This window comes from Mya arenaria, chromosome 7, assembly GCF_026914265.1.
Source record: "Mya arenaria isolate MELC-2E11 chromosome 7, ASM2691426v1".
In the NCBI taxonomy this organism is placed as follows: domain Eukaryota; kingdom Metazoa; phylum Mollusca; class Bivalvia; order Myida; family Myidae; genus Mya; species Mya arenaria.
The window spans coordinates 32,259,473-32,275,497 of record NC_069128.1 but is presented as its reverse complement, the minus strand read 5'-3'; the positions used below and the strand labels follow the sequence as shown (position 1 = coordinate 32,275,497).

The following is a 16,025-nucleotide window of genomic DNA, read 5'->3' as shown; positions in this document are numbered from 1 at the left end:
AGGTGGTCATTTACATAAAGGCTGTTGTATATCACTTTGCTTAGTAGTATAGGTACAAAGGTGGCCGTTTCGATCATGAGGGTGTTACCTGCCATATTAGTACGCAGGACTCGGGGCAATCTTCTGCAGTATTCCGGATGCCAAGATTATTCTGCCGCGTGTTTATTTCCCGGCACCAAAGCTATGCTTGTTTATTTCTGCTATTTGGACCTTATACTAAAAATAAACGGTTAAGTTAACCAAATTAAACATACTTTAACTTTGTTGTGGGCATGTTTTGAACATTTCTTCCGATGCATTAAAAGTACGAACGTTGGTATTCGATACATTACCTTAACAATTGCTTGTATGTATACGCACATCTGATTTTACAATGAATTAAACATTTATAACTCAAATGTTATTCAGTCGCAACTGGAGACTATTAGAGATTGAAAAATTGAAATATTACAACAGCATTATTCTATTGCTTGTGTCATTTCAGTGTATTGTTCAGTCTTACAACAAAAGTTCCGATGTGCATGTTATACCAACATATGCATTATTAAGGGTGCACCATGACAATGGCCGTGTTGATTGAGCAAATCATACATTGAGATATGAAGCAATGCCAATGGTATGAAAGTGAAATCGTTGGATTTTTGTTTAGCATACTAGATAAAATAACATACATATTTTAAGTTTAGCCGTTCACTTTTAAATATGTTAGTAATTTACTATATAGTGCATCACTTGTCACTGGTATAATAATCATGCAAAGGCTATGATTATAATATATCGACCATGTACCATTTATTTACGTAATGCGCTTCCAACACTTTACAGAACAAGTTGAAAGGGAATCGAAATCTTACAAAAAATGACTAATTTATAGTATACAGTCGAAACTCGTTATGTCGACTTTGATTACAGATGTTCCTCCTTGCATCTGGATTCAGAATTCACATTCAACAAAAGGCCATGTATTCCATTAGTAGGCCGGTGTGATGCAACTTTTCAATGTTTTGACAATTCTGATGAGCTAACGTGTGATTTGTACCCATTCTGAATGTTTATGTCAAAGTCGTAATGCAGTTTATTGAAAGTTATGCTCTATCTAAATCCTTTACTTTATGCATATTTGTGAATCATATAATTTTACAATTTAAATCAAAATAAAGTTGTTGTCAACTGTTTTTTTCGTTCGTCATTTTGTCTGTTTGTCTTATATCAATGTGTCAAACTGTTTGTATTTTAGGTTTATGATCATGACCTGTTCCAGTAATTATAAATACTGTGAATGAAATATTTGGATACTTTTTTTAGAATTTTGCAACGACCAACGAGCATTTATCTGCACAAAAAGACAATGCATACCAAAACAATATGTATGCGATGATGTTACAGACTGCATAGACCAATCAGATGAGGAGGACTGTAATGCCAGAGATTAATCTATTACACTTGTGATGGTGTCATACAAGCAACAGCCTTTATGACATAAGTAATCTAAATATAATATATTTCAATAAAACTTTAATTCAGTCACTCCATTACTTCCACAGGGTAATAACAGTTGCGTAAAACGATGTAATGCATAAGTATATGTGACAGAGGACAGTTTATCGATATATATACCAGGTATGAGGGGGAACGAATTCACGACAGTACAAGTAAAAATAGAAAACTAAAAACCAAACAGCGCTCACAATGACACTTACATCAACTGAGAGATTATTTTATTTTTGATCATGTTGCTGAAAAGCGTTTCTAACGCTATTAAAAAACGTGAAACTTAAAGAGAATGTTTGAGCAGATATAAAATATTTTTGAAGGCTTCCTCCCTTCAGTATCTTAGTTTTTACAGTCCTAAAAGAGTCAACAATTTAACGTTTAAATGTAGTTCGTCACAATTTAAGTAAACCCTATTTCAATTGAAGACACAAGCGTGTCTCGACTTACTCTATGACCGCCGAATTAAAGGACAGTTCTACTTTTAGCAGAGAGTTTTGAGGTCAAAATGACCCTTCTTATGCGTGTTATAGTACACATACATTGACTAGAAAAAAACAATCGACGCCTTTTGATCGTTAATTTAGTGTACCATAGATTTACCAGATTTGGGATGAACCTGGGTTTTAAAAATGTACAGAATGAAGCAGTAACCGTTTTCTTAAATGTGCCGATTTATCGCCCAAACTTGCGATCTGTCATGATTTTCATCTATAACAAGCGTCATCGTAAACAAGAAATTGCTCTTCATTCGGTGCACAAGGTCGTTTCTAAAAATATCGTTTAAATATATCGAAAACAATGTTCACGATGGGGAATCCACGTGACCAAATGGTAGGTTTCAGTGCAAGATGGCGTCACCTACCTAGTGTGAATTACAAAATGTTAAACATCTCAATTTTTTAAAAACACTATTAATTTTGTTCCGTAAAACGTCATTCATCGTTGACCACTGGCCATCTGCGCATGGAGTGTTTAAAAAGACGGCATGCGTATCATTTGCAATGGAAAAATAACTAACGAGGGATGTTAAAAAATACGCGGATATGCTCGGATTTCTTCACACATTAACAAAACGCCAGAAACTATCTTAATAACATAAATAAAAATACCTTTTAAATTTTGAAGGATCAGGTCCCGTATACACTAACGTCTTGAGTCTGGGTTAACGACTCAGGCTCGGAAAAGCAACATTTTAGTTTTGATGTAAACAGACAATTACAAGAGTAAAGACATTTAAAATACCTGTATCTTTTACAAATAAAATGCTCTTCCAACAGGCATTGTTTGGTATTACATTGATATAAAATGTTACAATGATAACTCAGAGCTGCTAATGAATGGGGGGACACATTTCCCTAACTGGTTACATCCAGCCCAACATCCCTGAATAAGTCCTCGGGGAGACACTGAATAATGACTGGATAACACCTCACTGGCGTATCACGTGCTGTCAGGGAGTACCGAAAGAACACGATGCGTTTTGGCTTTGTTTGCTTGCGAGCAATTGGGGACTGCAATATTTAGACAAATAATTTATATTCGTCATTTTTGCTACGGAAATCAACCTTTGAAATGTACTGCAACAAATGCATATGTTATATTATCTATAATGGTTATAAAAATATTAAATGGAATCGATTTTGGATGCAGTCAATCAATGAGCATCCATGATAATTCTCATGAGAGCACTCTCTGTGCAAACAGTTGCAAACGCTATTTATTTCAGTAATTGAAATAAACTGTTAGCTTGATCAGTATATTCAGTATTGTACAGATGTTACTCGCAGTTACATTTCAATTGGATTCATTTATTATCTTGTTTGCTGATTAATGTCTTAGGTATTATCATTTATATCAATTCCCTCTCATAGATTTAACGAACAATTGTAATCGAGGTATGCATTTGACCATTCAGCCTGTAAATGATGAACGTACGTTTCTCGAGAACTTCATATAAATGAAATAAAAAGCAGTTTTTTTAGAACATTGTCAAACGTGGTGTGTGACATCTGTAAAAGTTCTCTAATAATTTGTTCTTAAAGCGTGTTGTTGTTTCGCTGGAATCATTGATCACGACTCAATATTTTTTCTAATTATTAGCCGATATTAGGAGCTGATTTGTTTAGTGAACCGAGAGTGCTGTTTTTTTATATTTCCAAGGGTTTAATGGTCCGCCCAGGGTAATTCTCTTTGTTGACCGAGGGATCTATGGTCCGCCCAGGGTACTTTTCTATGTTTTCCGAGGGATCTATTGTCCGCCCAGGGTACATCTCTTTGTTTTCCGAGGGACTTATGGTCCGCCCGGGATACTTTTCTTTGTTGTCCGAGGGATCTATGGTCCGCCCAGGGTACATCTCTTTGTTTTCCGAGGGACTTATGGTCCGCCCGGGATACTTTTTGTTTTCCGAGGTATCTATAGTCCGCCAAGTATATTTCTTTGTTTTCCGAGGGATCTATAATACTAATCTAATAAGTGTACAGTAAATTTCTAATCTTTTATTATACTTACTAAAAATACTTGTTACTTTTTTATTATCAGCCTAATATTAGGCATTCATAATTGTCCCTAGTTTGTGTTTATCTTGTGTGGACTGGTCTTTCCAAAATGTATTTAGTACTAGGGATGCAAACGAATATTCGAATATTCGATCAAAAGTTTGGTATTCGAATGTCAAAATCGGTATTCGAATATTCCAAAAAAAAGAAAGGAAGAGTAATAATACTTATTCTCAGCAAAGAAAATAAAAAAAAAATTGCCTACAACACTGTTGCTGTTTATTAAGACTCGTTTGTCTTGTTTTAACAACGACTGTCCCCTAATGCCAGAAGTGTGAACGTGATGACAATACACTAAACACGCGTCATGTGTCATTTAGGGACATATCGTCGGGTCCTGTGAAAAGTCGCCCTTCTTACAGAATACAATAACAGACTAGGAATCGGCTTTAACACCAATGTGTTGTCTTGGCTAAAATTAAGCTGTGCAACATAGCTCCAATAATGCCATGTGCTCCAATAATGTTGTTACATATATGTGCTCAACCTGTTTTCCATGTTTCGATACAATGTTCGTGCTTTGAAATGGAAATGTATAGTATAGCGTTTTAGGATATATTTCCTCCATTTTTGAACAATAGATGAGTCAAATCCAGATATGTTTTTGTTTTATTATTTTACTAGTTCCCGAGTTGGTTTGGTTTTTCCATAGTTATATTATGTAAATTCAGAGGTCAATCTCAGAACGGAAAGACCCTCTGTTGGCGCAAAACGCTATTTGACTAGGAATCCATCTAGTTTCACATTTTTTACAAATTAAAGGCTGCGTAATTGAAATTATTCGATTTTGTTGTTTGTCTGTTTATAATGTATTGTTGTTTTTTTCCCTTCCTGAATATTGCGTATTTCAAAGTCTCATTTGGGGAAATCAGGGTCCGCCGCTACGACAAAGTAAGGTAAAATTACTCCGACTATTATAAGCGAATACTAATAGTAGTTTACTACATCTTCCAAAATAGTATTTTGGTAATCGAATATTCGAATATTCGATCGAAAGAATTACCCAATATTCGAATATCAATTTTGCCATTCGTTTGCATCCCTGGTATTTACCCCATATCATGAATATATAACATATGGCCTTTATTGTTGTGATGTGGTTATAATGTATATACTTGTATCTCGTTTCAATGTAGTGCCACGTTGACAGTGGCATGCTTTCCATTACTGTCAATGAACAGTTTAGGTCAAATTAGTCGAGAAATCGGTTTTGGAACTGTGTATATATTTGCAGAAATCAAATGTCAGGTATCACAATAATCGTCAACAAACAAACAACAACAACAACAACAGCAACAAAATAAAAAGCAACATTTTATTCGGCATACAAGCGTGACGAAACCTTTGATACAAAATATATCATATAAATTCTGTAACGATTTCGTAAAGTTTAAGCGTTTCTGAGTGTGGTACAAATCATTTGAAACTTCGATAAAATTTAGGAGGGAAACAGTAGTATTTCTGCATTCGACTATATATATCATATACAAACATAATAAATTACAGGTTCAAACATGATCAATAATGTCTTTTTGAGCTTTACTCCTACGTAAATCAATAGAAGTGATGGGCACCCTAGCACGATGCATTTATACTGGATGTATTTAAATGACCCCGTTATATTTATTTAAATAACAGCTCTCAATGTAGGGCACATAACATGAAGATGAGTTTGACAGTGTTCAGATAAAAATAATAAATTCAAAAGACTTGGCCCGAAAAGCATAAGCCCGCTCGACCAGCCGACCACGCGACTTGTTACCCCTACATACGATTATAAATATTGACATTAGAAACTTAAAATGCATGTACGTGATATTTTAACTTTAGTTTTAGTTGTAAGCTATGTAAAGAAAACATATAAACTCATAATATGAATCAAGTGTGTGTCCATTCCCTGGGTAGAAGACCTAGTGTCCGTTTTGAGAGGCCTTGCAGACAATATTGGTGGAGGTGAAAACCACAGCCTCTTTGGTGAGAGCGTTGGCGCATACTACAAAACCACTCACAACCTCTTTGGGTGAGTAACAGAACCGATACCACTAGACCACTATGAGCCTGGGAGGGGGGGGAATCGATCTTACAACCTTTTTGGCTGAATAACAGAACCGATACCACTAGACCACTATGAGCCTGGTGGGGAATCGAACTCACAACCTCTTTGGCTGAGTAACAGAACAGATACCACGAGACCACTATGAGCCTGGGGGGGAATCGAACTCATAACCTCTTTCGGTTAGTGACTGACACCTATACCACTAGACCACTCTCGCCCTGGTGGGAATCGAACTCACAACCTCTTTCGGTGAGTAACAGACACCTATACCTCTTGAGCACCCTCACCCTGGTGGGAATCGAACTCATAACTTCAAAGGTTAGAGGCGGACACTCACTCTTATACTCACTCAAACGTTGAATTCACTTTGAAAAATTATAGTTTGGCAGTTTTCCTGCGTGGAAGGTTCAAACAATCATAATCAAAAATGTTGCAATAAGGCGTATAGTTACAGAACTTGATTACTCTTATTATTTATTAATTGGCTAACAAGGGTTGCAAGATAATAATTTCCTCGATGACAAATATTACCAAGCGTTCAAGCTCTCCGGCATTCATACCAATGTTTTGAAGTAGTCAGACGATTGTGGAAATGGCATCCAATTTTATAACCATGTACTATTTATTTAAATAATGTGTACTTAAATAAATAATGAATAATAAAGCGTATGCAAACAAAAGAACAAAAAATGAACATATTTTTTTCCTCGAAGCAATAATTCAAAAAACAAAACCTTAAATTTACAAAATAAAGAAGTAAACTCATGTAACATTATATTATTCGACATTTTATAATAACATGCCTTTTCACAACGGGCATATTACAACTACAAACGGTGGGCATGTATACATCATATTCCGTGCTTTATTTCTAGTGCTGCTGCTCATTCATGGAACATCCGAGAATATCGAACCTCATGCTGATATGGTCACCAATCCACGTGACTGGGTTGATTCTGACACAGAGAGCGGTTACCGGACTTGGCAACATCGATGTTACAACCGTATCCTGATCCGTGTTCCCGTCCAATATCTGTGGAAAGAATCGAATAACGTTATTCATTTTGGGTTTTGCTTGGTTTAATAATTCTAGCATTTAAAGGGAAGTGATTACCATTGCATTTACATTCGTTGTTCTAATGGGAGTGCGTGTTTAAGAGAGATAAATGTTGATTCAAATCATTAGGTATAAAGTTATTCTTGTATATCGGCTATTTACCATGAATGCGTATTACATGGTATAACGTATGCAGTAATTTCTTCAATTTTTTAAGTGGATCATCCGTTGCAGTGATTTTCAAGTTCATTGTAAAACGTATACAATTTGTCTTTCTTTTGCACCTAGAGATACTACTTCAGATCGTTTACAGATGGATATTAACGCATTTTTTGAAACAAGTTAAGTATAATTATACCTTCATCCTTAGTAAAAATACGCTGTAAGAATAAGACAATTTTTGTCGGATTTATTTAACGAAAGAAGATCAGTTACGTTTTGTTACATTGTACATAACCCTATTTATGACTAAATTTTATGCACGTGAAGTTAGCGGCCTAGCGGCCTAGCGGCGAGAAGTCAGCGGCCTAGCGGCGAGAAGTTTGCGGCCTAGCGGCGAGAAGTTAGCGGCCTAGCGGCGTGATATTGGCGGCCTAGTGGCATAGGACCCATTTTTTCAGAAATTGTTAATGCGTTTTTTATTCATACATAAACATAGCGGCCTCAATTTTTTTTTCAGAGCATTTTAATATGCCTTTTCCAAACACTTAAAACATTTTTAAACTTTAAAAATTATCTGCCTGGCGGTCTAGCGGCGTAGCGGCAAAAAATGAATCCTATTTCAGTCAGCTATTTCAAAGCATGTAAACATGCCTGTTCTTCTAAAACAATGATATATTTACTGTTTTTTGCACTAATTATCACTCTGAAGCGGCGTGAACCAAGCGGCCTGGCGGCCTAAATGGTATGCTATTTCATGTATATATGCCTTTTCTTCTACAATGATATAATTACTGTTTTTTATGCACAGATTATCAATCAGAGGCGATTATCGAAAAAAAATCGATCAAGCATATCAGCCATTCTATAGCATGTAAATATACATAGCGGCCTAGCGGCGTGAAGTTAGCGGGCTGGTGGTCTAGCAGCCTAGTGGCCTAGCGGCGTGAAGTTAGCGGGCTGGTGGTCTAGCAGCCTAGCGGCCTAGCGGCGTGAAGTTAGCGGCCTGGTTGCCTTGCCGCCTAGCGGTCTAGCGGCGTGAAGTAAGCGGCCTGGTGGTTTAGCAGCCTAGCGGTCTAGCGGAGTGAAGTTAGCGGCCTGGTGGTCTAGCTGCATAGCGGTCTAGCGGTGTGAAATTAGCGCCCTGGTGGTCTAGCAGCATAGCGGCCTAGCTGCGTGAACTTAGCGGCCTGGTGGTCTAGCAGCATAGCGGTCTAGCGGCGTGAACTTAGAGGCCTTGTGGTCTAGCAGCCTAGCGGTCTAGCGGTATGAACTTAGCGGCCTGGTGGTCTAGCAGCCTAGTGTCAGTTATTTTTTAAGAAAGTGAACATTCTAAACGTTGAAATATTCCCTGCAAAGATCGCCTCAAAGATATCGAGAGAAATACACCTGTTTTAAAGCGTAACAGGTGTTTTAAAATGCGGAAGATATGTTTTTAAGTCATGTAGGCGAAATTAGCATTATAAATACCCATTGGCATCCTTTAAAAGTACAACAGTAGAAATAATATAATGTTTTCAGACCAACACCGAAGAAGAAAGCAATGTAAGGCCCACATCTACTCCCCGAACAGAACAACTGAACTTGTGTATTGCTGAATACATTACCACATCTACTTTCCGAACAGAACAGCTGAACTTGTTTATTGCTGAATACATTACCACATCTACTTCCCGAACAGAACAGCTGAAATTGTTTATTGCTGAATACATTACCACATCTACTTCCCGAACAGAACAGCTGGAATTGTGTATTGCTGAATACATTACCACATCTACTTCCCGAACAGAACAGCTGAAATTGTTTATTGCTGAATACATCACCACATCTACTTCCCGAACAGAACAGCTGAAATTGTTTATTGCTGAATACATTACCACATCTACTTCCCGAACAGAACAACTGAAATTGTTTATTGCTGAATATATTACCACATCTACTTCCCGAAAAGAACAACTGAACTTGTTTATTGCTGAATATATTACCACATCTACTTCCCGAACAGAATAGCTGGAATTGTTTATTACTGAATACATTACCACATCTACTTCCCGAACAGAACAGCTGAAATTGTTTATTGCTGAATACATTATAACATCTACTTCCCGAACAGAACAGCTGAAATTGTTTATTGCTGAATACATCACCACATCTACTTCCCGAACAGAACAGCTGAAATTGTTTATTGATGAATACATCACCACATCTACTTCCCGAACAGAACAGCTGAAATTGTTTATTGCTGAATACATTATAACATCTACTTCCCGAACAGAACAGCTGAAATTGTTTATTGCTGAATACATTATCACATCCACTTCCCGAACAGAACAACTGAACTTGTTTATTGCTGAATATATTACCACATCTACTTCCCGAACAGAGCAGCTGGAATTGTTTATTGCTGAATACATTACCACATCTACTTCCCGAACAGAACAGCTGAAATTGTTTATTGCTGAATACATTACCACATCTACTTCCCGAACAGAACAGCTGAAATTGTTTATTCTGAATACATTACCACATCTACTTCCCGAACAGAACAGCTGGAATTGTGTATTGCTGAATACATTACCACATCTACTTCCCGAACAGAACAGCTGAAATTGTTTATTGCTGAATACATTACCACATCTACTTCCCGAACAGAACAGCTGAAATTGTTTATTGCTGAATACATTACCACATCTACTTCCCGAACAGAACAGCTGAAATTGTTTATTGCTGAATACATTATCACATCCACTTCCCGAACAGAACAACTGAACTTGTTTATTGCTGAATATATTACCACATCTACTTCCCGAACAGAGCAGCTGAAATTGTTTATTGCTGAATACATTACCACATCTACTTCCCGAACAGAACAGCTGAAATTGTTTATTGCTGAATACATTACCACATCTACTTCCCGAACAGAACAGCTGAAATTGTTTATTCTGAATACATTACCACATCTACTTCCCGAACAGAACAGCTGGAATTGTGTATTGCTGAATACATTATCACATCTACTTCCCGAACAGAACAGCTGAAATTGTTTATTGCTGAATACATTACCACATCTACTTCCCGAACAGAACAGCTGAAATTGTTTATTGCTGAATACATTACCACATCTACTTCCCGAACAGAACAGCTGAAATTGTTTATTCTGAATACATTACCACATCTACTTCCCGAACAGAACAGCTGGAATTGTTTATTGCTGAATACATTACCACATCTACTTCCCGAACAGAACAGCTGAAATTGTTTATTGCTGAATACATTACCACATCTACTTCCCGAACAGAATAGCTGAAATTGTTTATTGCTGAATACATTACCACATCTACTTCCCGAACAGAACAGCTGGAATTGTTTATTGCTGAATACATTACCACATCTACTTCCCGAACAGAACAGCTGGAATTGTTTATTGCTGAATACATTACCACATCTACTTCCCGAACAGAACAGCTGAAATTGTTTATTGCTGAATACATTACCACATCTACTTCCCGAACAGAATAGCTGAAATTGTTTATTGCTGAATACATTACCACATCTACTTCCCGAACAGAACAGCTGAAATTGTTTATTGTTGAATACATTACCACATCTACTTCCCGAACAGAACAGCTGAAATTGTTTATTGCTGAATACATTACCACATCTACTTCCCAACCAGAACAGCTGAAATTGTTTATTGCTGAATACATTACCACATCTACTTCCCGAACAGAACAGCTGAAATTGTTTATTGCTGAATACATTATCACATCCACTTCCCGAACAGAACAACTGTACTTGTTTATTGCTGAATATATTACCACATCTACTTCCCGAACAGAGCAGCTGGAATTGTTTATTGCTGAATACATTACCACATCTACTTCCCGAACAGAACAGCTGAAATTGTTTATTGCTGAATACATTACCACATCTACTTCCCGAACAGAACAGCTGAAATTGTTTATTCTGAATACATTACCACATCTACTTCCCGAACAGAACAGCTGGAATTGTTTATTGCTGAATACATTACCACATCTACTTCCCGAACAGAACAGCTGAAATTGTTTATTGCTGAATACATTACCACATCTACTTCCCGAACAGAACAGCTGGAATTGTTTATTGCTGAATACATTATAACATCTACTTCCCGAACAGAACAGCTGAAATTGTTTATTGCTGAATACATTATCACATCCACTTCCCGAACAGAACAACTGAACTTGTTTATTGCTGAATATATTACCACATCTACTTCCCGAACAGAGCAGCTGGAATTGTTTATTGCTGAATACATTACCACATCTACTTCCCGAACAGAACAGCTGAAATTGTTTATTGCTGAATACATTACCACATCTACTTCCCGAACAGAACAGCTGAAATTGTTTATTCTGAATACATTACCACATCCACTTCCCGAACAGAACAGCTGGAATTGTGTATTGCTGAATACATTACCACATCTACTTCCCGAACAGAACAGCTGAAATTGTTTATTGCTGAATACATTACCACATCTACTTCCCGAACAGAACAGCTGGAATTGTTTATTGCTGAATACATTACCACATCTACTTCCCGAACAGAACAGCTGAAATTGTTTATTGCTGAATACATTACCACATCTACTTCCCGAACAGAATAGCTGAAATTGTTTATTGCTGAATACATTACCACATCTACTTCCCGAACAGAACAGCTGGAATTGTTTATTGCTGAATACATTACCACATCTACTTCCCGAACAGAACAGCTGGAATTGTTTATTGCTGAATACATTACCACATCTACTTCCCGAACAGAACAGCTGAAATTGTTTATTGCTGAATACATTATAACATCTACTTCCCGAACAGAACAACTGAACTTGTTTATTGCTGAATACATTACCACATCTACTTCCCGAACAGAACAGCTGAAATTGTTTATTGCTGAATACATTATAACATCTACTTCCCGAACAGAACAGCTGAAATTGTTTATTGCTGAATACATTACCACATCTACTTCCCGAACAGAACAGCTGAAATTGTTTATTGCTGAATACATTACCACATTTACTTCCCGAACAGAACAGCTGAAATTGTTTATTCTGAATACATTACCACATCTACTTCCCGAACAGAACAGCTGAAATTGTTTATTGCTGAATACATTACCACATCTACTTCCCGAACAGAACAGCTGAAATTGTTTATTGCTGAATGCATTACCACATCTACTTCCCGAACAGAACAGCTGAAATGGTTAATTGCTGAATACATTACCACATCCGACCCACTGGAGTCCCTGATCGTGAGAAAGTTCACACAGTCACCACTGTAGAGAAGTTTGTACGCGGTCACGTGCTGGTTACAACAATCAACTCCGACGATTGGTCGACCTTGCATAGCCACACCTATCACGTGGTAAGGGCAATTGAACTGCACCTGGTAAAATATTGCATTAAAAAAAGGTTAATGAAACTTCTTTTTAAAGAAAGTCCGAGAGTAGCCCTCAATTGACTCTTATTTCATTCAAACAGTTTCACCATTCGTTCATTATCGCGTTGTTCAAATTTAAGAGATAAACGCGTTCTGCCAGAATCTCGATCAGATATAGTATTTAATGCATGTGTTAATTCATCAAATTATGATTTATTTAATTACACCATCAAACGGTTTATTAAATGTTGTCAAAAAGTATTGACTATTTTTAGAAACGGAATCAACCCACTTTGACCAGCCCAACTGCGTTCTTACCCCGATAATGTTTTCAACTTCGCAATTTATTCCTTAAATATTAAAGTGTGTGAATTGTCCATAAATGTCTATGAATGAAAATAATGAATCATGAACTTCATGAAAACATCTTGGGAACTCTTAAAGTTTAGTAAAGCCTCTTAAACGCTAGCATTGTAGTTAAAAAAGTACACTGTTGCGAATTGTGTACATACAAATGTATTTGCAACTGGATGTGAATAAAATTAAACAGATTTATTTGTTTTTTTATTAAACAATTGCTTAAAGCAAAGGAAAAAACGAAATGATGTAATAAATGGAATACATATGTTTAGTGTAAAGATGTGAAGTTAACCATGCTTGACCCTAAAATGAACAGTTGTCTGTTAAGAAAACCAATTATTTAAATTACTAATGTATGATAAATTTAATGTTACCGTATTTCTAACGGTAAATGTCGCTGTTGGTTTCCTTTCACAACAGCCATAGGTTTTCGAGAACGCACTATACATAACTTATTTTCCACTAGTACACATGTTGAAACATTTCCGGTAAGTGATAGGGTTTGCACAATATATCCGTGTTTTAGCTTGGTGACGGCATGGTTGAAGAGCATGAGTGTTTGTTGAAGTGTAAGATCGCAAAATATTTCACAGAATGAACACCAACACTTATTATTAAACTAGTGCTTCTAAAACATAAACTTTAGGTTCTCACTTGGTGAAATGAATTTCAATCCAACACTAAAACAACCATTTGTGTATTGATATTATAAGCGTCAATCTGATATTAATATATTTGATTTCATTTTATCAGAAACACGCGCCAAACTGTGTGTTCACGTGATGGCGTCGATGATATTGTGTCCCAGCCTTGTGCACGCTTAATGTTTGTTTTGGATAGTGAAACGGGCTATAATTGAAAAAAAAATGAACACAATAGAGTTTTATTTCGCTCATAAATCTCTATAATTCATATGGTAAACATATATATACGAACTTGTACCGCCATGAACTTATGATTCTCATTGTGCCAACTCTGATTGCAGTAATTGACAGAAGGCTGAATACATGATAAATACATGCGTACCTGTATGTACTGATTTGCGTCGGTTGTCCCAGCAGCCCATGCACCAACATGTGAATTAGTCGGCACGGAATCGAGTCGGGAACCTCTTGTGTCATGCGCCTCACTATGCACAGACGAGGCGGTTATCTGGTCGTCGGACACAGGCTCCATTCCGTTTACTAGGTACTCTGAGCTCTGACAGGCATCTGTTCAAAACAAAAGAAGAATATCTTTTAAAAAGAACCGGATATATTGACAGACGTAGCATGCGTTGTAATGTTTTATTAAAAGTGTATAAAATCGTACAACATTTATTTCTCGTGTCTAATCGAGCTTTTTGCTCAGTGTGATTATACATTTAAGGTAACTTTCGTTTGTGAAATATAGACATTGTGATATTAACTTTTAGGTTATTGTTATATAACACACAGTAAAGGTTCATTTTGCACTGACAAAAAATAAATCGGTAGATTCTGTCCGGTTCATGAAAATTATTTAAAAAGAGTTTGGAGTATACTCTTCAAACCAGTGAAAAAAGACCAGGTCGCATATAATCATATTTTCGTTTCAAAATTGATGTTTTATGCATTTTTCTTAAACCGTTTGTAACTGTTTAAGCCATAAAACATTAATTTCGGAATGGAATATTATCGAAATACATAAAGGAAATTATATATATACATTTATATATATATATATATATATATATATATATATATATATATATATATATATATATATATATATATATAGTTATAGTTATATATATAGCAAAACTCCTTTACACTCGCTTGCAGTTGAAGTGTTATCATTCAATATATTTTCGGAGAAAGCATAAATCAATCGCTAGTTGTTTAAAATGTAAAGAAGACACTATTTATCAGATTTGAAGTTTTTAATGCGCGATTGACTATTGTTCTTGAATTGTTTAAAAAAAGTAAAACACAGTTTTCTATGTCATCAATTGACGTAAAACATTTAATCTACGATTGGGTTAAAATTCCTGCTTTTATAAATAAATCCTCGATTTATATGTCTACTGTTTTAATATAAGAACCCACTTTCTAGAGTCTCCGCTTTGGATACAGTCTTTTTACAGCTTATAGAAATATACATTTTGTTACACAACCCATTATCGCTCACTCCAAAAGGTGATATTAATAATGCGCCTGGTACTGGGTTTGAACGGACGTCGACAACGGACCATTCAATAAGCTAACATATCCACTTGGTATTCGTTTCAGAAATAATCGAACCATTGCTGAACACTGATTGTATAAATTGGATTAACTACTATATATTTTCCGTTATATTAATGGGTGTGCCTTTTTGTAGGAAGCTTAGAAATCTGCGACCAAATGTACAACATATATCTACTAACCTTCAATAGGTATAAGCACGACCTTCGTGACTTCAGAAGTACTGAGGACGTCATATTCGGTGTCAAAACTATAGAAACATGTTTTGGACACTTTGTCATATCCGCAAATGTTGCTCGTGCCCTTCCTTCTAGCCAAGACACACATGTTTTGACATTGCATAAGAGAAACTCCCAAGGTACTTGAATTCGATGTTTTGACTTCATTCCCTGTATATACTTTGGCTCGAAAGTTGTCTTTTGACTCAGCTTTTGTTGCTATTAAACTAAGTACCAATATTTCAAGAAAGATAAAAGACATGTCGAAGTTTCACTCTAAGCACGCCGAAGTAAAATGACAGCACAAGTCTGGATATTCCAATCGTTCTTCATTATTCAAACAGCATTTTAATGCCATCCTATAAATGGAGTCATGAAAGTACACTTTACAATACCGCAACAGTGAACAGTTGATTAGGTATGTACATACTAAATACTAAACATCATGTGATCTTGTAATAGTGATGTGCATACCCATGCTTTAATTGTATG

The 16,025-nt window shown here is 36.2% G+C and overlaps 1 protein-coding gene across 1 annotated transcript; it reads right to left on the bottom strand.

Moving 5' to 3' along the window:
- Positions 1-6,264: 6,264 nt before the first annotated feature.
- On the bottom strand, positions 6,265-15,806 carry LOC128239925 (hemocytin-like). Its single transcript, XM_052956379.1, has 4 exons — positions 15,498-15,806; positions 14,138-14,322; positions 12,596-12,757; positions 6,265-7,139 (listed from the first exon to the last, which is right to left on the bottom strand). Exons 1-4 carry the CDS (start codon positions 15,793-15,795, stop codon positions 6,978-6,980), a joined length of 807 nt encoding a protein of 268 aa, XP_052812339.1. The 5' UTR covers positions 15,796-15,806; the 3' UTR covers positions 6,265-6,977.
- Between the last annotated feature and the right edge of the window lie 219 nt (positions 15,807-16,025).